This window comes from Drosophila guanche, unplaced genomic scaffold (genome assembly GCF_900245975.1).
Source record: "Drosophila guanche unplaced genomic scaffold, DGUA_6, whole genome shotgun sequence".
Taxonomy (NCBI): domain Eukaryota; kingdom Metazoa; phylum Arthropoda; class Insecta; order Diptera; family Drosophilidae; genus Drosophila; species Drosophila guanche.
In genome coordinates this window covers 2,852,912-2,874,233 of record NW_022995747.1, presented here as the reverse complement: position 1 = coordinate 2,874,233, position 21,322 = coordinate 2,852,912, and the positions used below count along the sequence as shown (strand labels likewise).

The 21,322-nt window shown below is 41.8% G+C and overlaps 1 protein-coding gene across 2 annotated transcripts; it reads left to right on the top strand.

Moving 5' to 3' along the window:
• The first annotated feature begins 305 nt into the window (after positions 1-305).
• LOC117583752 (lateral signaling target protein 2 homolog) lies at positions 306-20,213 on the top strand. Of its 2 annotated transcripts, XM_034272272.1 has the most exons (6): positions 306-1,099; positions 16,824-16,964; positions 17,031-17,771; positions 17,836-18,476; positions 18,603-18,902; positions 18,961-20,213. In XM_034272272.1, exons 1-6 carry the CDS (start codon positions 1,064-1,066, stop codon positions 19,961-19,963), a joined length of 2,862 nt encoding a protein of 953 aa, XP_034128163.1. In that variant the 5' UTR covers positions 306-1,063; the 3' UTR covers positions 19,964-20,213. The 2 variants fall into 2 exon arrangements, with proteins under 2 accessions (XP_034128163.1, XP_034128162.1); XM_034272271.1 differs by having other exon boundaries at positions 17,836-18,902.
• Positions 20,214-21,322: the final 1,109 nt, after the last annotated feature.

The window sequence follows — 21,322 nt, the reverse complement described above, 5'->3', positions numbered from 1 at the left end:
GTAAGAGAAAATTACACTTTTTCGTACCTTTTCTGTTCAAACCTTAAAACACATAGTACGGTTTAAGAAAATGTTATTGCAGATAATTGATTCAGTAATCGGTTAAAATTTGAGTTGGGAGTTTAGAGTCACAGCTAGCTTGTAATATGAAATGGAATGCCAAAATTGAATATTTGGTATGTTTACGGTATGTATTGAAGATGAAAATGTATATTTTCGAGGGACATGCGGTATATTTAAACGAGAAATCCGCGGTCACACTGCCGATCTTCCTCTTCGCCTACATTCCGCTTTGTGTTTTTGTTTCGCATTCGAAAAAAAAACTTTAAACTAAACGGACGACGCCGCTGACGGAAACGGCAAGGGCGGATGAGTGTTGCGCGAGTTTAATGGTTTTTTCGCTCCCGAAAAGCCAGTTTCACACATTTCGTTTAATATATTTTAAGAATTTTTAAGCAAATCGACGCAGTTTCCGCCTGGTGAAATGCAGTTGCAAGTGTAATGTGCGGGAGTGTTGTGGAATAAGGAATAAGCGAGCAGGAAAAAAGTCACGCGTGTGATGTGTTGTTGTGGCTGCTGCTACGAAACGCAAAGCAAAGAAAAAGTCAAAGCCAAAAAGCAAAGTGCAAAAGGCAGTCAAAAATTAACACCAGACAACTACGAGAGACAGGCCCCGAAATTCGGAAAAAAATTATAAAAAAGTGTTAAGTGAAATAATGTGCATTTAGAGGTGGAATCGCGACGCAAAAGGCTCACAGCAGCGCCAGCAGAGGCAGCAGTCGCTAAACATATTGAACGCAGTGTGGCCAAGGCAGTTGAAGTAGTGCCGTTGTTGTTGGTCGTGTGTATTTCTTTGTTTTGTTTGGTTTTCGTGGTCCCCCCACTCCGAATCTCCTGTCTCGCTCACACTCGTTCGTTGCTGAGTGTTGTTGGTGCGTGCGCGCTGTTGTACGAGTGTGCAAGGACAACAAAAACGCACTTCGTTGGAAGAGGAAGCGATTGAGAGCATTAACAGCTGTGGCGGCGCTGCAACTGCATCGCTCCTACAACAACAATAGCAACGATGGACACATTTCGCAAGTGGCTGAACAAACCCAAGGTACAGTAAACGGTGACTCTGATAACCCAAATCATAGTTCCCTCTTATCACCTCTCACACTGGCTAAATATACGTATGTATAAAGAGAGTGTAGGGGAGGAGGGAGAGCTGTAATTAATTAAGAGCAGCGCAACAGTGCGAATGGTGTCAAAGCAACTCTGCAGTGTATGTGTACGTGTGTGTGTTGGTTCGTTTGTTAACTGTGTCGCTGTGACGTCAGCGTTTGCTTTGGCCCTGGTCAAAGCATGCTCTCCTCGCCTCTCCCGCTTTGCCTCTCACTTGCTCTTTGTGTGCCAGCTGGGTTTTAACCGTTGCTGGATGATTAATTCGCTGACGCTGGCAGAACACGGCAAACAGCTATAGCACACATGCACACATACAACTGCATCAGTTGCATTAGCATTTTGTTTTTGCAGCATGTGCGACGTGTATGTGGCAGTGTCTGTGTGGAAACCGCATTCACTGCATTCGTTCCAGTCTCAATTCAAATTGGAAATACACTCTCACACTACAGTATGCACGCACACATGCTCACACGCACCAGAAACAAAAGCAGAAAAATGGCGCCAGCTGCCGCCTGTGTTCGTGTTTGCAAATTACAAGTAAAAATAATTTATGTATCTACGTCTGGGGGTAATTTGGGATCTGTTCTTGATACTCGCGTTACTCGTACTCATACTTATGGGTGCAATGGAAAATGACTTGGAGTTTCCCATAAAAAAACTAGCAGAAAACTGAAACAAAACAAAACAATGTCAAAGTAGTTTGATGGGCCATCCGTAGCCTCGGTTTTCCAGTGATTTAGTAATTTATTTTTGGATTTTCGTCGGCATTCAGACTCAATTCCATCACTGAATTCCACATTGCATCTATATTTAGATCTCTCTCCCTCTCTCGGCTGCTGCCTGGAATATGTTGTACCGTTAGAAAGAACGGGAGCGGGGTGGACGCCAAAAATAAAACACTGAGGCTTCCATTCCCCCCGTCTCACATGCACCCTTTGGATTCAACCTCTCTGCTTCTTATGGCCGATCGCTCGTCAATCTGTCGATCCGCTTGACGTTTTGATTGTCGTCGCCAGAATTTTGAGTGTATCCCCCAGAGGAAAACCAAAATTAGAAGCAATTTACACGTAAATCCACAATCCATTCAATCGAAGGCAAACACTACATCACTTTTTTTTTTGTATAATGTGTTCGTGTGTGTGTGTGTTATACGACGACAACGATGACCTCGGGTTACCTGGAGGTCAGTGTCGACATTGGCTGGAAATCTCATTGTAGAAATAACGAAGCTAACAAGCAAACAACAGATGTTTCCAAAGGGTTTTCAAGTGTCTCAAGAAGAGGCTTCCATAGACTGTCTCTATATGTCGTTAGATTAGATAAGATTATTGATATGATGGAGATTTTGAAATGGTTATTGATAGAAGAAGGCAATCGATACATTTGAAATGAAAATTAACAACAAATCTAGAGTCTTGCAATTTATTGAAATAAATATTTAAAATCCTATTAGATGTTAAATCAACAACAATTAGTGTATTTCAACATTCTCTAATCAAATTCGTTAAATAGATTTCTTATAATTTTCTCCACATAAATCGAAATGTCTCCCCTTCGTGGCAAAGTTCCGTCTGTGGTTAAACTTTTTCTTTTATTAATTTATTACGCTCTAAATAGATTTGAAAATTTAGAAATACAACATTTTCATTGCCTCACTTTCCGGATGCCGACTTTTCTGCTTTTCTTTTGTTAATTAACACACTTCGCTCTGCTCCCTCTAAAGTCCCATCCATCCCCACCTCACAGTATTTCCCCCTTTTCAACACAATAGCAGCTCATAAATAACGGTACGTTTTCCTTGTTTTCTTGAAAAGCGCAAAGCAGACCAGAGCGTGGCAGCAGCGTCAGCAACAGCAGCTGTGGGGCTGGCGGCTTACCTCCCAAACGAAATAGAAAATGCTGTGGGGGCCTACGGCAATTTGTGTTTTTCTTTTTTTCCATCAACTCTTTTTTTCCCCTACGTCTCGGGGTCTTCCCTCCACCACATATCCCTCTTCTATGCGGTGCCTGCTCTTCTTTCATTCATTCATTGACTGACTGCACACAGTTTTTCCGCACTCGTTTCCTGGTCGCCGAAGTCTTCTTCTTTTTTACTGGTTTTCTTTGTTTTTGTTTGCAACTTTCTTTCTTCTTTGTGCAGAGATTCTCTCTATCTCCCTCTTTATGTGTCTTTGTCGCATATCCAGATAAACCGTAATTTAATGCGACGACGGCGTTGCCAGATTTTGCAAGCAAATCTCTTGCCATATCAAATGCACCTTTCGATGTCAAAGGAATGTATTGAAGAAACGGTATTTACGAAGAAGCAGAAGATTTCTGGTGATGATAGTTACAATAAGAGAATCACAGTTGCAAGATATGTAAATATGTATGTACAAACATGTGTACATATCTTTAAGTATTTCAACATTCGACGCGCAATAGATTCCATCGTTTTTAGCCAAGCATTTACATGTTAGCCTTGTGTACTACTCGTACTCGCACCGGATACATATAATTAGTTATGCCTATGCCTCCCTTTCTCTCTCACAGTCATCGGAACTCCCATTGTAAAACTTCTTCAAGTACTAGTACTACGTTTATTTCCCCGTAAAAGGGGTACAAAGCAATCGCCTTGCAATTGTTTTTCTTCTCGTGGTTTTCTATGTACAGAAAAAAACGAAACAGACAACCGAGTGAACGTCGTCAGCGTCGTCGAAACAATGGAGGTGGAGGCTAGGCTGAGAGAAAGAGGCGCAACAGCCGTTGCCTGCAACCCACAAACAAAAACGCGATACGGATCCCAGTCAATGGGGCACTGAAAGGCAGCAAAAGGCAACGGGCACGCGCCACAGGCGATTGTAATTGATTATCAGATTGCTAGGAGGCGTCCCCCCAATCCTTAAACTCTTTACAGAAGGAAGAGTCCACATAGCATTACATCATTCCATGCCCTATAGCATACATAAATTTCGCATAAATATATAATCAAAACTCGTCCGACGGTGGAATATAGGAAGTGCCCCATGCTAAAGCAAACACTTTTCAATTCAATTGCTTTTACCCGTCTACTTATATATTTATAAATATTTGACGATCAATGTATCACGAATATACAAGAGTGCGCGCGTACGGGTACGAGTATCTCTGTGAATATATCACAAATAGTGGGTGCGGGGTCTCTATGATATTCATTCGTATCGGCAGTCGTCTGATCATTATTTAACACATGGTTTATACGACCATTACCGCCCTCCCCATCGCTCATTGGCCATCCGGGGTATTCCCAGCAGTAGGGAAACTTTATATTTATAGTGTTGTCTCTTCTATGTGGACACCCTGTAATTGTAGGAGCATGAGGGCATGTGGGTTCTAGGTTTCATCTACTGATTGTATGGGTCCGGAGATATTCGATCCCTTTCTTGTGAACATTTAAAAGTCTCTAGCTAGAGGAACTACTTGTAATTTTCTTCTGATCATGTTTGAAGCTCTTTGAGCCATTAAATGTTGAGCATCATAAATATTCTTACTCTAATAATAGATTAAATTGTGTATTTTCCACATTCAACATTCCTGCCTTATATCCTGTTGCTCATATTTTCCACTTTAATGTTTGTGATTTCCTCTCTTGATTCGAATATCCCCTTCGATTTTTCGATATATTTTTGTCTGTGATATGTCTGCTTGAAATCTAATAAAATTTATACACGTTTTTCCTGTCTTTATTTTTTGTGATCGCCCATAAACTCATTTGAAGTTGGCATTGTATTGTTTTATGGCCAACAAATCCACAATGAAACAAAAGCAAAACCGTGGCAAAAAAAAAGTGAAATCTATTGGGCGCCTAGCAAATGTACAATTATTTTTGGGTTGTTTAGCCTTCCCTCTCTCTCTCTCTCTCTCTCTCTCTCTCTCTCTTTTTAGAGCATGTTGTAAGCAGAGCAGAGTAAAAAAACAGAGTGAAAACAAAAAGAGTAAGAAAGGTGTGCAATTAAAGTCAGTTTCTGTTGCGTAGTCGTCGAAAACGTCCATTAACACAATAAACTCTGACTGTAAGGCCTCTGAAAGTTGAGGTTTTAAAGAAAAAAGCAAAGTTGTATTTTTTATAAAGAAAACATCATGAGTGGGCAAAATGGAAATTACAACAATGAGGATCATTTAACAATTGAATTTAAGCAAAAAGCCATGAAGGAGGGAGGGAAAAGTGGAGGTAAATCCGCTAAAAAGTCGAGGAAATTACACCGTAAAGTAGAGATTTAGAGGGTACAGAAATAGGGAAATATCCCATAGAAAATTAGAGATATTTCCACGAAACAGTAGAGATAAAAAATCCCACAGAAAATTAGCGGAATAACCCCTCCATAACACGACACTGGCTTTATAGCAGAACAATTATGAAAATATAGAACATTTAAAAAAATAAAGGATAAACCATAAGTATATCCACATAAAAGGAGGTTACTAGTGAAAGAATTCACTTTGAAGGAGTTCATGGAGGTACTTCAACCCGGTAGTCAGTAGTCGTCTGGCCATCTGTGGCATCTGGCATATTTTTCAATTTTATGAAATTCAGTTATTTACGCTTTCTGAATCCGAGAAAGAGTAACAAAATGTAACAAAAAACAAAGTCAACAATAAAGAAAAACCTCATTTATTTCTGAACAAAAAGGGAATAAAACGTGTTGAAAAAAGAGAAGTCTAAAAGAAAAGGTAGAGCACCACTGGCCTTAACTTGCTGAATGGTAACAAGTCAGTCATTATGGTATGCTCATTGCTTTCTCAATAATATTACAGTGCGTTGCATAACTATAAAGAAAAAGTATTGCAAGATAAACGAAAATGGAAAAAAAATTTCTTAAAAAAAGTAAATTATTTCCATTGAAGAATCTGAAATCTGCATCTATCTCTATACGCATATATGTATGTAAAGTTTAATCTGTTTAATGAACCGCACTGTACTGTACTCCTGAAACTGCATTTGTGAATGGCACCAAGCAAGAAGCCATGGTCTACGTCTGACAGATTCAATCCAATGACACACCAAAGTATTCGTGAGTGTATGAGTGACTGCATGACTGACTCAGTGAGGGAATGAGTGCATGAGTGAGTGAGCGATTGTGTGTCTGTGTGGAGTGAATGTGCCTGCCTGCCTGTTGCTGCGTCGCGTGTGCCAACAAAAGCAACAACCTGTTTCTTGCGGTGCATAATATTTGGGCCATATTGACATGTGCCGCCGTTGCCGCAGTCGCCGCCGTTGCCGCCGTCGCCACCGTTAACGACTTGTGCTCTGAAAACTGTCCCCAATTTCAATTTGTTGATGTTCTGGTAAAGGCCAGTCGAGGTGGGCCACAAATGTTGACTCTACTGCCAGTCAACACATTACGAAAGCCACTAGATAAAGAGCATTTAATTTTTAACATAGAAAACCAAGAAACAGTCGTTAAAGCCCACACGTAATGCTGGAAAAGTGGAGGAGTTTTCCACTAGAAAATTTGTTCATCTTGGTGCAGGAAGAATCTGTAAAGATAGCCAAAATCTTCCAAAATTCGGGCTCCCAGAGCTTAAAAATATTTCATTAAAAGTACAAATTCTGGAAAACTTCTAGAACCATAATTTCGTTTAATTTCAACAGATTTTCTACGATAAATATTTTCACATGCTATCCCCACTGAAACGATGCCACAGTGACTAGCTTTAACTATTTAATTTTTGCTATGACTGATTTAATAATAATTTTGTTGTTGAGCAGAACTTGTCAACAGACTCTCGGCAATCGAGAGAGAGAGAGAGAGAGAGAAGAAAATACTGGAAGCATTAGCCCCGGAGTCCCCAGCTCCCTCGCCAGTGTCTTTGTCTGTTTTTGCGTGTAACTTTTCCACTGAGCGCCGGGGATCTATTAAAAATTAACACAAAATTAGTTGATAATACGAATAGGAATACTCATGTGGCCACAGCCCCTTTGTTCGAGCGTTGCGTGCTCTCCTCCTGATACCCTGACATCACCCTGACACCCTGCCTTCCTTATCCCCTACTTAGTAGTGGACTTTAGTGACGCATTTAAAGGCTAAACACAGTGGCAGCGCCCTCTCCCTGATAACGCGACACACACACACACGTACTGTGGGGGTAAAGGCATGGCGTGGGGAAAGGACTGAACGAGGGATCGAACGCAAAAGCAAATGAGGAATATTGTAGGGCAGCGAACGAGCCGCAAAACTCTTCAAATGTTCCATACAAAAAAATGTACAATTTCCAGGGAGTACAGAAAGTACAGAAATGAAGTAACGTAAATGAAATTATGGAATTTTTATGAAAATCTTGTACATAAATTCCATCTACACCTTCTTAAAGAGCACAACTAATTAACTGATTCCAAAACCATATAGTCAAATATATTCTAGTTCCTAGAAATCTTGCATGAAATGGAATTTCCCTTAATGAAGCCCCCAATCGATTTTAGTTTTCAGAGCAGAGCTCAAAAGTAGGGCGTGTTCCTAATGTTGGGCTTAGATTATTAGGCTGTCTGTCGGTCTGTCATTCGAGATTGATTGAGAGGTATTACAGGAAATAATTATACGAAACGATACGTAGAAAAACAATTGCGATTATCATTTGTTTTGTCAGCGGTTGTAAAAAGCGTACAAAGTTATTTGTGTCAGAGATAATTTATCTCAAGATAAGTTCAGTTTTTATCATTGATGGGAAATAAATGCAGGTTTCCTCATCATAATATTACACTGTAAAACGATGACAATTTTCCAAATAAAATGTTGTCACTTTTTGCAGCAGAATGCTGTCACTTTTCACTGGAATAAAATATTAAGAGAGGTTAAAATACTGATTATATTTTTGCCACTTTGCCACTCCCGTAGATTCCACTCACCATTTATGGTAGATATTGTATCTATATATTTTCGCCTTCTTGCGATAAGATTATGCAACTGTAGCACGGAATTTGGTTTGCTGCTTCGTTGGTTTCCCTTTTTTTCCTCTGTTGATTTTCATTGAATTTTCTTTGAATACTTTTTAAATATTTGTTTGGCAACAAATAATCCGCATATCTGGTGGGTAAATTTCCTGCCGAAAGAAACAAATATTAAACTTGTACTCACATTTCATTTCGTGTGCAATATTGATGGATGGATGGCTGGATGGATGGATGAATGGGGAATGCTATCACACAGACATCTCACACATTTGACAGCTGTCTGGCTGTTTGCCTGTGTGGGGGGGGGGGGGGGGGGCACTGATTAAGAGGCACATTCCAATGGGAATCCACTTGGATTTCAGGTTCAATGCAGGTCAAACGGTTGCACAATTGATGGATGGATGGATGGAATGACCCCCAAGGCTGCTGGACAGCCGCAAGCGCAGCTCTCCTCGGTGCATCGATAGTTCATTGGCTCCAAAAACATTCGAGAGTGGCCGGCAATATGTCAATTGTTTCGTTACGGTTTTTTGCAGACCAGACAGACACCACACACACAGACATATCTATACCAAAAATATATAAGAAAACGATTTTCCAATGGCCAGGCGACCAGTCGACCAACAGTCTGTGGGGGTAAAAAGTAAAAGCGGTGAAATTTTCACATTCACATTCACGAAGTGCAACAGCCTTGGAAGTAGCTGCAAGCAGCAGCAGCAGCAGCTGGCAAATGCCGCCGCATCGATGCCACTCTCCTACTTTCGAATGGCAACAGCTTCAATTGTCGATTGCATTGCCGTTCCACTTATTACCTAATCCCCCGCCAGACATTGGAGTGGAGCAGTGTGGAGTCGAGTAGCCCTACCAGAGAGGGGTACAGAGAGGGAGGGTTGAGCGTTTCAGTTATCAGACAAACGTTGCATAAGAGTCGACAGCGACTCTCTTTTGCGTCCGGCATATCAATGAGAGGAGCAATGTGTGTGGAGGGGGAGAGATCGGATGCGCGTGTGGACAACCAACGCCCACGTATCGCACGTACCACCACCCCCTAGGAAAGAGCAGCATGTGGTGGCCAGCATTCGCTGGCTGTTTATTCAATTATCATCGACACTTCTCCGTTGTGTGACGCACTTTAACCCCTTCAGTGGAATTGAAAATGGAACTGCAAATGGCAAAGCCAAAGAAAAGTGAAAGCGTTTTGCGGTTAAACTTCTTTACCATAGGGGGAAACCTTTGAAAGATTGAAGGTTTCTTCGCTTTCTGTGCGTGGAAGGTTAAACCACAGACAGAGCAAGAGAGAAACATAAAAACCATAAGGTTTAAGGTCTACGATGATTGGAGATAATGATTGCAAGTACGCTCCAAAATGCATTGATAACTTATTTCGAGGATAAATTAAGGGAAAGATTAGGTTTCTCTATGGATATGTGGGTTTCAAAGGTACCAGATTAATTCTTCAGCTGTTGCACAAGCGAAAAGTGCAAAAGAGAATGCCCGAGCATGCCATACAACTCTTCCATGAAAGTATTCAGGTCTTATCCTAAACATAGCAAACTCTACCCTTTTTTTTTGCGAAATCTACAGCTTACCTGTGGATCTGTTTCTGTTTTCGACACAGTTGTCGATTATCAGATCTTAAACAGGTAATGCCTTAAGCATCGTATCGTATAATATAACTGGATTCCCATTCCACACCTGTTGGTCGAACCCCGACATGAGATAACAGAAAAACAAAGGAACAAATAAGGCAAAAAATAACAAAAAACCATTCGCTTCCCCTACGTTTATCGATTTTTTCGATTGCGACATATTTTTTGTGTGTTTTTTAGTGTCGTGTTTGGTGCTGTTTTTGTTTTTTTTTCTCTTTTTTTGGGACTCATGAATATGCATTGGGGTTAATGGATGGCGCCAACGCCGCAGCAACCCGCACCTAACCCATTTCTTCATCTCTTTCAGGTTACTTTTCTCTTGCTTCGAGCTGTATCTTCACTCTCTCTTTCCGTCTTTCTTTTGCACATTTTCTATTGTTATATTTTACTCTCTTGGAGTCTCAATTTCTCTTTCTATTTTTCACTATCTTCGCTCTTTCTTCACTCTCTATTTCTGCATTATTGAATCTCTCATTTTACATTATCTCCCTTCTCAGGGCACTATTCGATGTATATATATTATTTACTGGCATTAATTAATTGTTTAATTTGGACAAGGTTTCCGCAGTGATTTTTTGGTCTCTCTTTGGTCTCATCTCTTTCTCTTTTCATTCTCTTTCCTTTTCTCTTTATTTATCTTCTTTTTTCCGCTGCATTTCCTCTTGTTTTTTATGTTTTAATACATTTGATATGCAAATTTGTATTCGTTTAGTTTTCGAAATGGAATAAATTATGACATAATACCCTCCTCCGTTTCTTCGATCCGGATTGAATCGGTTCGATCCGCACATTAAGCTCTAATTTAGCGTTTCGCTGCGGTTCGTTCAACCTTTATTTGCCGGGTTTCGGTTAACTCTTAACTCCTAAATACCAAAATAAAGTTATCCTCAAACGCAGCAACGACGCACTTCCTGCATACCATAAAGGGATTGTTAATTTGTATAATTTGTATGTTTTGAATGAAAGTTGAATGTCCTCCCACCCATTGGCCCGTTGATTTGTTCGGGTTCATTCCGGTTTTCAGTTTATGAGCAAAGTCTTTGTTTTTTCCAATGAGACATTTCGCGGAAATGCGTAATAAGAAGCGTTTCAGAAGGGGATCTCTGAAAATTGTGGATTTTATTTTCACTAGAATTTTTATATTTCCTAATGGATATCCCTACATTCCCGACATTTCTATTGTTTTCTTTCAAACAAACTTTTTCGTTGTATATTCGCTTCTGCAGCATTGCTTTGATCATTTAGCTTTAATGCTTTGTGTGGTCCTTCTTTTGTCATAAAAATATAATATAAATATAATCTATATATAAACATAGGCCCCAGCCCTAGGAGATTTGTCTTTCTGATTTGTTTATATTGTGTTTTTTTTTTTGTTTTTATCAGGCATCCCCTCGTTTATTTATATATATTTGTATGTAGTATATTTGTATTGTACGCTTTCTGTGACCGTGACTCAGTTTTCCATCTCAATCTTTTACACTCTCCTCTCTCTGCTCTCTCTTTGTCTCATTATCTGTGTGCCACAGAGATGTGTATGCCCCGTCCTTAGCCTACTATAAAATGCCCACAGCAAAAATGCTGTAATCTCATTTCAATATATTTTGGCAGTCATTAAAAGTGAAAATGTGCTATATACATAGAATGCTTTATATTCATTTGATTTTCATTGGAAAACCATTTCTATTTTGTTTTGTTTTGGATTTCCCCGATCTATCAACGTAAAGTAGTTGATGCATGACTTATTTATCACTCAAGCGATTGTTTCCATTGTATTTAAAAGATACATTTAAATGAAATATGTGAAATGATTTATCAGCTAAGGGCGTGCACTCAAACGTTATATTTTTATGGGTTTTGTAGTTGAAAGTAATAAGAGTTTTACACTCGTTTGTTATCACACTGTCTCGCTCTGTGTATTCCGCATTGCAAAGCACAATTATCACATGAGAAACAATGATTTTTAACCTGTTTTTGTGTCTATTTCTGGTCTGGAAATTCTCTATGTAGTAGACGGAGAGAGTTAAGTTTTTGCACTTGATATGCAATTGATATACGTATTCGTAGTACTCGGCATTTGAATGATAAATGTATACCTAGATTCCCCGTCAATTAAATTACGACACTTAATTGTGCAGTTTGTTTGCAGAAATTGAATTCAATTTCAATAGTTTCAAACCGATCCGACCCGAGTGCACACAACATACATTTCTGTGTGTATTCCGTTGATCAATTAACCAACTGACTGATGGTGGGGCATGCCCCCGTTCAGGTGGAGTGTAACCATTGTTCTCTCTACAAATTGGTTCGTTAGAAGGTCGCGGCTTCTGTGACCTCTTCTTTTCACCTCTCATTCCTCATTCTCCATTTTCCATTCCTCTTGTTCCAGACTTAGTATATATTTTCTTATTAAAGTCTTTTGCTCAATTGATGGCTGATTGAAAATAAAGTGAATTCCATTTCCATCTACAAAATAGATACAAATAATATTCAGGGTCACGTTCTCCTGTCTCCTGTCGCCTGTCTGACATCCATCTATGCAAGACACTCCTTGGCGAATCCTTTGCGTCAGCAACAACTTTGAACAAAAGCCCACTAGAATACTAGAGACACAGGGTCCTTGCCTTTGTCCTTGTTCCCCTTGGCGAGGTGGCGATGGCATTTCAAGGCTTCCACGAGGCAGACGCCTGTTGCACGTGGCACAACGAGGCCGTTGAATTTCTGACGTCAAAAACAAAAAGTGTGTCCTTAATGTTAAGGTTATTGGCAATCACTGCTTTGACAGGATTCTTTCAATCTTTTGATGGTCAATTTATGCTTGAAATAGATTTACAAAATGAAGTGGAAATCCATTAAAATTCAATCAAATTTGCAATTCAATTGTGATTTTTTCCAACAGAATTGTTTTGAAATTGGTCTCCATCTTATTTATTTTGTTTTTTCTTTGGATTTGGCCACAGAATTTCTATAACTATTTGGAGTGGCACATGTATTTGTTAATATTTATGTATACTTTTATCTGTTACATGAACAGCACCCCACCATATGGTTTTCACTTCAATGTCGGGCTCTGTTTCTGTTTCTGTTTTCTTTTCGAGTGCGTTGTCTCTCTGTCCTGTTATCATCCCAAAAACAGAAGCTTGCCTCGTGTGCCTGCGGCTTTTAATTAGTTGATTGGACGCAAAAACCAGTTGAAACAATAATTAAAATACCTGAACAAAAGCATTTTCCACTCATACCTTATGCAAATAATCTGCTTTCTGTTTTATCTGTTCAAATATATACTCAAGATAGAAAGAAACTTCAACAAAAATATGGCAAATATTTAAACTTGAAGCGTTTATAGTTTTTAACTGCAGTTGAACGATTCTTGCTTGCTGACTGCCCTAATCGTAGAGCCAGGGAAATTGCAAGATATAATTCCAGGAATAAATATGTATGATAATGGTATTTATGTGGTAACCTTATCATTATTTTCAAAGAGTGGCAAGTTAGGAAAATACACAGCTGATTCGCTGTACGAATTTCTAATTTTTTAAGCAAAGTTTTAATGTTCAAAAACAGCTCCAAATATAAAGCAGCTTTCGTTGGCAACAAGTGTTGTTTTGCCCTCAAGAATATTCCGCCATGCAAATCAATTTCTCAAATGTTTGCTTGGCATTTTTGTTGGACTAGTATTCCACTTGTTTCCACTTGCAAATGTGAGGTGCAAACAACACAGCACATCTCTCACAGTTGCTTCTCTCTCTCTCTCTCTCTTGTTGCGCTGATTCCGCTCATGAATAAGTCACGAAGAAGCGTCATTTCCTCTCATTTAAAATGTATACAAGTGCCCAAAGAGAGGCTCAAAAACATGGCGGTATCCTTGGAGGCACATATATCATGTATCCCCCTCCTCTCCGCGCTTCTTCGTTCGTGGCTGCACCATGCGGGGTTGAACGGTCCGCTTGCCTCGAAACGAGCTTAAAATTTGTAATTACCATTTAACTTTTTTGTCTGTTGTTGGTTGTTTCCTCCGAATGGTTCAGTGGCGGGGGCTGAGAGCGGCTCTTTAATTACATTTGGGATTTGGCTAAATAATTTTAATGCATTTATGAGGCATGTAAAGTGCTTTTGTTGCTTAATGCCTTATTAACGTCAAGGCTGTTCGATATTTTATGGTGTAATATGTGAAAACAATCACTTTTTTACTTCATTTTGTGTCGATTATTGCTTCGATTAACCCGCCTTCGATACAAACTTGGTGCACTTTTAACGATGATTGATTCATTTGATTCCTTATCGATTGACCTTCTTTCGATACACATACGCTGTTAGTGGTTATCGATTTGTTCGAACAGAATTCAAATAAATCATTTTCACAGATAACTTTCTTCATAGAGTCTACCATTCCTACAAGATTTCGCTGTACTTCGATTCAATTGATTGAATATATAGAATTTCGGTAACTTTCACTGACTTGAGATCACTTTTAACTGTACACCCACAATTTCTGCACCCCACTGTGGGTGTAGATCCGCTCTCTGTATAGCTTTCACATTATTTTCGATCAATATTTGGACAGTGAGAACGAACGAAAAAAAAGCAAACAATACAATTCACGTTGACTGCTGGCTGGCTGCTCCAATAAATTAACAGTTTGTATTTGTGTGTGTTATCTGTATTACTCGCACCTTATCCGTATAGGAGTACTCGTATAATATGGAACGTACATACAGTATGGAGTGCCATATTTCGACTCACTTTTCCAGTTTTTTTGTTGTCCCTAAATTGCGACGCTAATTAATGGCTACAACGACACTTACAAAAAGTCTGTTCGGTGGCGTCAACACAACGTTTTGGCCAAACAACGTTGTCATGACGGCCAGAACGAGAGAGCGGGAAATGAATGGGCCAGAATGGAGACAGCGCTGCGGGGAGAGAGACGGAAATAATGGCTCGAACGGGGAGAGAGAGAACGTGTCGTGTCGAGTGGTAGACTGGCACAGGGGGCAACGCGGAGAACGTGTGAGGCACTGAGTGAAGCGTGCGGTGCGTCTTGTTTTTCCAGTCATTGAACCACATATTTCCGCCAAGGCCCATGGCCTTGCCTCAACCCAAAGTATTCTCAATTACTTGCTTGATTTCAAAAAATGTTGCGTGGTTCGGTTCCCACCTTCAAACATTTCCAGAAAACATTTTCTGCTTGTTTAATTGTTGTTTAAACAACCATAAAAGATATATCCCTTTTCGTGTGTGGTTCACCTTGGGGCCTATGTATTACTATGCCGAAATCATATCGAACGAATATTAGTAGGCGAATACGAATACGATATTTTGCTTCGATTCATTGATTTGCTGTGTGAATCATTCATAGACATTCACCTGAAACTACCAGTAAACATTCATACTTGGAAGAGTTTGTCGTTGCTGTTTATTTTTGCAGTTCGCTTAATCGTGTAACTGGAAATCTAAATAGCTAAAAGTGTAATTAACTTTTCTATTTGCTGTTGTTGCACACAAAGAGTGCTTGAATTATTTATTTCCATGAAACAGGGCATATTAGGGAGAAGGTGAGCCAGGCTTCCTCTCTTCCACTGCCAAACACTGCAGCAATTCTGTAAATGCAAGCAGCGTAGAAGAATTTAAGAATTTACCTGTGCCTGAAGCCCTCGCAAATTCCCTGACAAACAACTCGCTTCACCCTAATTCAACCTCAGTGTCGAAGTCGTCGCCTGCTGCTGCGCAGTTTTGAAGGCAAAAAGTCAACGATATTTGGATTTCTGTGTGTTGCCTTGTGTGTGGTGTTGGTGTTTACCTTTATAATAAACACATTTCGTACATTTCGTTTCCTTTGCACTCTCGCAAAGCTTGACATTTAGCTGCTCTCCCCTACTCCGTTTCATATGCATATTTGTTGTAATTCGTATTTAAAGAGAGCAAGCAAAAACAACCGCAAGAAGACCGAGACACTGAGCTTACTCAAGCACACACACATACATACAGACAGATATTCAAAGGAGAAAACAAGTTCAACTGCCGATAAAGCTCTGCTTGATCGTTGACTCTCTTTTGGTGCGCTCTGCTGCTCTCTGCATCTCCACTGCTCTCTCCTCTTCTTCGATATCTCGTGCTTTTGTGCAGGCGGCTCCTCTGCTTAATTGCAGCCACGTGATTCTGCTAATGGCTCCATATCATTAAAATTCAAATCACAATTGAGGGGCTCTGTCTGTGTCCGTGCTCCTCCATGTTGCATGTTAGATAAGACATTTATTGTTGCTTGGTCTCCACACCCGAAGTTGGCAGCACCTGATTGCATCATCTTTAGTTTTCTTTTTGTATTCCACCAGTTTTGCTTGTTAACACGTTAATTTTTGCACAGGAGGAAGCTAAAAAGGGAGCACTCACTTTACGAGCATCAACAACAGCCACTCTGTGCCTTCGTTGTAGTTTTTGATGTCATTTTTCCATATTTCTGGTTAACTAATTGGGAACACATTTATTGGAATCTATCGGGACCAGTACCCTATATTTACTCCACTTGAGTTGATTATTTTTATAGCGCCCGCATAATGTTTCAGTCCAATTCATAGATCTCGATAATAAGGGCTGCATTCGTGTGTTTTCAGTTTCTTTTGGTGAAGATTCTAATGGAAATGTTTTATTTTGAAAGGGATCAATTATTTTGGTAGATAGTTCCTATGTAATCTCAATTAATCTCATCGCTAACTTTAAATGAATTGCACCTGCTTAATTGACTACTAAAGATAACACCTCTCCTGCATTCATTTGATGTCATATACAATGCATACGTGATTTAATGATTTGTTGTGAAATCCACCAAAAAAAAAAAACCAAAACAAAATCAAAGCTTTAATTAAACGTCAGTCGGTGTCGGTGTGTCTGTGCCGTGTCTACGTGTCTAGTGGCTGGCTGAGTCATTATCACGACTTCCCCGCCCCACCGTCGGGCATCATTTGCCAACCAACGACCCGCTGCACTTGTCACACACTCTTTGCGGTTCAGTGATAATAATTTGCGTTGCAGTTGGCACTGGCGCGATAAGCCTTATCATTAAACTTATTACTCATGCAAAATATCCGCATTTCCCCAACTCTCCTTTGCAGGCTGATGACAAGTCGCTGCTGGCGCGCTTTTTCCACGCTGATCGCTCCCTCACGGCAGTGGCCAGTGAACTGGACAGCTTTGATGGACGAGCGGAGCCGGATCGATGCTCCCGATTGGTTAGCAGACTGCGACAGAATCAAGTACGAAAAGGAGAAGCGAAGCGGTGTATAAAGCCAACCACTTAAACCATTTCTTTTGCCCCACAGGACAAAGTGCTTTCGATCACAAATCTGATTATGGAGGAGCTGCTCGGCGAGGATCGCGATCCGCGTGCGTTTCGCGCCAAATTCCCGGAGGAAGTGCTGCAGGAGAATCTCGCTGGACAGCTGTGGTTCGGCGCCGAGTGCCTGGCAGCCGGCTCTTCGATCATGAATCGTGAGGTGGAGAGCAAGGAGATGCGACCACTGGCCCAGGCCGTCACCAAGAGTCTGGGCAATGTTCGGGTCCTACTGAGAGATCAATGCCTGCGGAATAATGTGCCCAACAGCAAGACCCTCCACCTAGACCTCAATGACTTCACCACAGAGCAGCTGTACGAGAGCCTGAAGATCTTCGATCGTCTCTTTGCCGAGTTCGAGCTGAGCTACGTGAGCGCCATGGTGCAGGTGAAGTCGCGGCACGAGTACGAGATGCAACAATGGATCGGTGTGCTCTTCTCGGAGACGCTGCAGCGTGCCCTGAAGATTGGTCTGCTCGATCAGGATATGGTGGATGCCTTCGATCCGGGTCTGATGTTCTCCATCCCTCGCCTGGCCATTGTGGCCGGCCTTGTGGTCTATGCCAAGGGGCCGCTCGATATGGATATGCCTGGGGATCAGCTGTCGGAGATGTTTCGTCCATTTCGCACGATTCTCATCAAGATACGGGATCTGCTGAGGAACCTCAACAACCAGGAGCTGTATCAATTAGAGAAACTTCTCTGCACCAATGAGGATATTAACACAAAGGTGGGGACTATAAGGATTTCCATTTGATTTCTGTTTTTATAATGATTATTTCTCTGTGATTCAGGTGCCTGTGGGTTCGAGCAGCATTGAGGCACCCACACCCGAGCATAGCGCCGCAGCGACAGCAACAAGCAGCAACAATAATAAAAGCAGCAACAGCACTGTCGGTGGTGTTGATTCGGGAACTTTGGAGCGACTGGTAGATCAGCGTAATAACAACAACAATCAGCAGAATGGCAACGAAGCCACAACAACGTTGCCGACACGCTCTCCGTCCATGTTGTCGCTATCGGCCAGCAGTACGCCCACAGCATCGCCGGCACCATCGCCAACGCCCTCGCATTCGATTGCCTCCTCGACATCGTCGGCTGTGAGCAGAAGCTCAACAAATCCCCCAGCCGATTGGTCAGATGGCGATGACGAAGACGAGGATGAGGAAGAGGAGGATGAGGACGAGGATGAACTGGAGGATACAGAGGATGATACAGATGAGGATCAGCTGCTCAAGGACATGGTGGCAGCCGATTGTGCCTCTGGGTATCTGATACCCAACACAAATCTGGGAAATCTACTGCAACCGCAACAGGTTCCACTCACAGATAACTTCGTGGCCAGCGAAGATGATGATGAGCACGGAACCGGCGACCAGCAGCCGGCACACAGAGAGCAGGATGAGGAGGAGCCCAGTACTAGTGCTGCACTGCAGCGGCTGTTTCTAGCCAGCAGCGATGACAGCGAACCACACAGAGACCAAGGAGAGACAATCAAAACGACAGAGGAACAAGGGCAACAGCAGCCTCAGCAGACCCAACAGCAGACCCTCCAGAGCAGCCGACAACGGCATAGTCACAGTCACAGTCACAGTCATCGCCATCATCATCGCCACCATCATCATCATCACCATCACACGACGCAGTCGCAGCAGCAGCAGCAGCAGCCGCACCCACATCATCATCAACCGCATCCACATCGTCTGACACGGAGCGGGCGTAAGCGTTGCAGCATTGAGGCCAGCGTGGAGGTGGAGCAGCAGGAGCAGGGCCTAGCCAGTGGCGACACCAGTGCCGCATCTTCGCTCTCAGACGATGTGTCGCTGGCGATGCGCAACACCACAGCACGCCTCAAGTTCAAGTGAGTTTCGCGTACCCCCGAAAAGGGAAAACCAATAATAAAATCTCTCTTTTTATAGGAGCACCGAGAACCTGCTGCATCGACTGTTTGTTTGCATTGCCGGCGTGGCCGATCAGCTGCAGACGAACTTTGCCTCTGACCTGAGGCAGATATTGCGCAGCGTGTTCCTCATGAATATGTCGTCTGTGGAGGAGGAGCAGATCGAGATACCAGAAAAGACAAAGGAGTCGGAGCTGTTTGAGTTCCGTGCCTCCGAAAATGATGTGATACAGGAGAGCGCCGGCTCCAATCAAAGCATTTACTCAGCCGAGGAGGTTAACCCGGAGCTGGACAATGTGTTCAGCGCTGGCAATCGTCACTCTGCCGGCGCCACAATGCAGCGCAACAACACCATCGATAATCCGAGCAGCAGCAGTAGCAATTCCGCCACTACCCGCAACCATGTGACGCGTAGTCGGAGTCTGGGTGATCAACAGGAGACTATTACCAGGAGCGTGCCAGCGGCAGTGCAGCAGCAACAACAGCAGGAACAGGAGCGGGTGATGCAACAGCAGCAGCATCAGGTGCAAGTGCAACTGCAGCGGCAGCGCAACAATTCCGTGGGCAGCAATACGCCCTCCAGCGCCTCCTCGACCAGTTCCAGCTCCGAACAGAATTCCCCCGTGAGCACACGAAGCGGCAGCAACCGTCGCCGCCTGCAGAGCAACAACGAAACCCAAATGCCTTCATCCACAATGACAGCAGCATCAGCAACTACAGCAGCAACGCTTGCTCCGCCAGCCTGGATACCCGATGGCAAGGCGCCACGTTGCATGGCCTGCCAGACGCCCTTCACTGCCTTCCGGCGCCGTCATCACTGTCGCAACTGTGGCGGCGTCTTCTGTGGCGTCTGCTCGAATGCCACCGCTCCACTGCCCAAATACGGCCTCACCAAGGCGGTGCGCGTCTGTCGCGACTGCTATGTGCGGGAGGTCCAAGTCCGTTCCTCCACCTCCGCCGCAAGCGTTGGCGTTCAGATGCAGAGCCAGGCGGGACGAGCTCAGACGGCGAGCGCCTCTTAGGACCGGCCATTGGCGCTTTTCAGCGCAGCTGAGGACCAAAAAATAAGTGACGCAAGTGGACAGCAGATGGGAAAAGCAAACTGTGAAACGCAATTGTTCTTCAAAAATTGTTTTCTTTATTTTATACGTAAACCTAAAACTAAACCTAAACCCAAACCCAAACCCAAACCCATGCACAAAGCGGCGGGGGCTTGCATAAATAGATCATTCAGTTATACATATATATAAATGACTATATATAATCAAGGAATTATGTATATAAATATTATTTTGTTTTGTCCTCAAAAAAACAATGACCAACCCAACCCAACCCAATCAAAACGCGAGGTAATGCTTCGATTTAAGACTCTATTTTTGTTCATATCAAATCAGACTTGTCGACGGCTGGGCGCCAGCTATAAGTTTTGGCCAGCATTTCAATAGTAGATCGAATAATACGTATTTTCGTTTTTGTTAGTGTTTATTTTTCGCTGTTTCTGTTTCTGTTTTCTATTGAGGGCTTTAGGGGAGCACCTAGCTCTAGCTTTAAAACATTGCAACAATCTTTTTGTCACTAGCCAAGGTCCAACGATATATATCGGGACAAATATATATATATATATCGTATAAGTGTATATTTTTCTAGCATTGATTGGAAGGATTGATCCACGACGTAGTAGGCGTTAATTGTAGCAAAAATTTGCGAAATACTTTTTGTGATTTATCGTAATTTTCGTATGTATTAATTAATTTTATTTGTAAAACGCTCGATCGCTCGTTCGTTCACCTCTTTCTTGACTTGCGATGGCATATTGTATGGTAGTCCTGTAATCTGTGTGTAATTGGAATCTGAAGTCCTTCAATTTCAAAAGTATTTCAAAAACAACAAAAAATACAATAAATAGTAAACAAGTATCCACATTCGATACCATACCATACCATACCATATATATATATATATATATATTTTCTGATTCAAACTTGTATAAAACCAACAACAAAATAAGTGTAACAAAACGAAAATAATCTGTAAACAATTCTGTTTAAGAAATATATGCAATTTTATGCTTAAATAAAATCCAAAAAGATTCAAAGATTTTGTATTTGTTTTAGGAAAAATTGTGGCTGGACTCGTGATGCACAAGAGTATGCAGCAAAAGAGAATACTGGAGAATGGTTACCAAAGCTGAAAGGGAAATCCATGTTTTAGTGATAAGCCACTCTGGAAGAGAAATTGCTACCTAGCAGTAGAAGATTTAATTCAGAATCTTATCGAGAAACAAAACTTGTTTCAATTGCTCACCTAGTAGTCCTCTCCGCAAACATCAGCATCATGTAGTAGTTCATTTTCATTTCAGTTTGAATTCATTCATTACACCA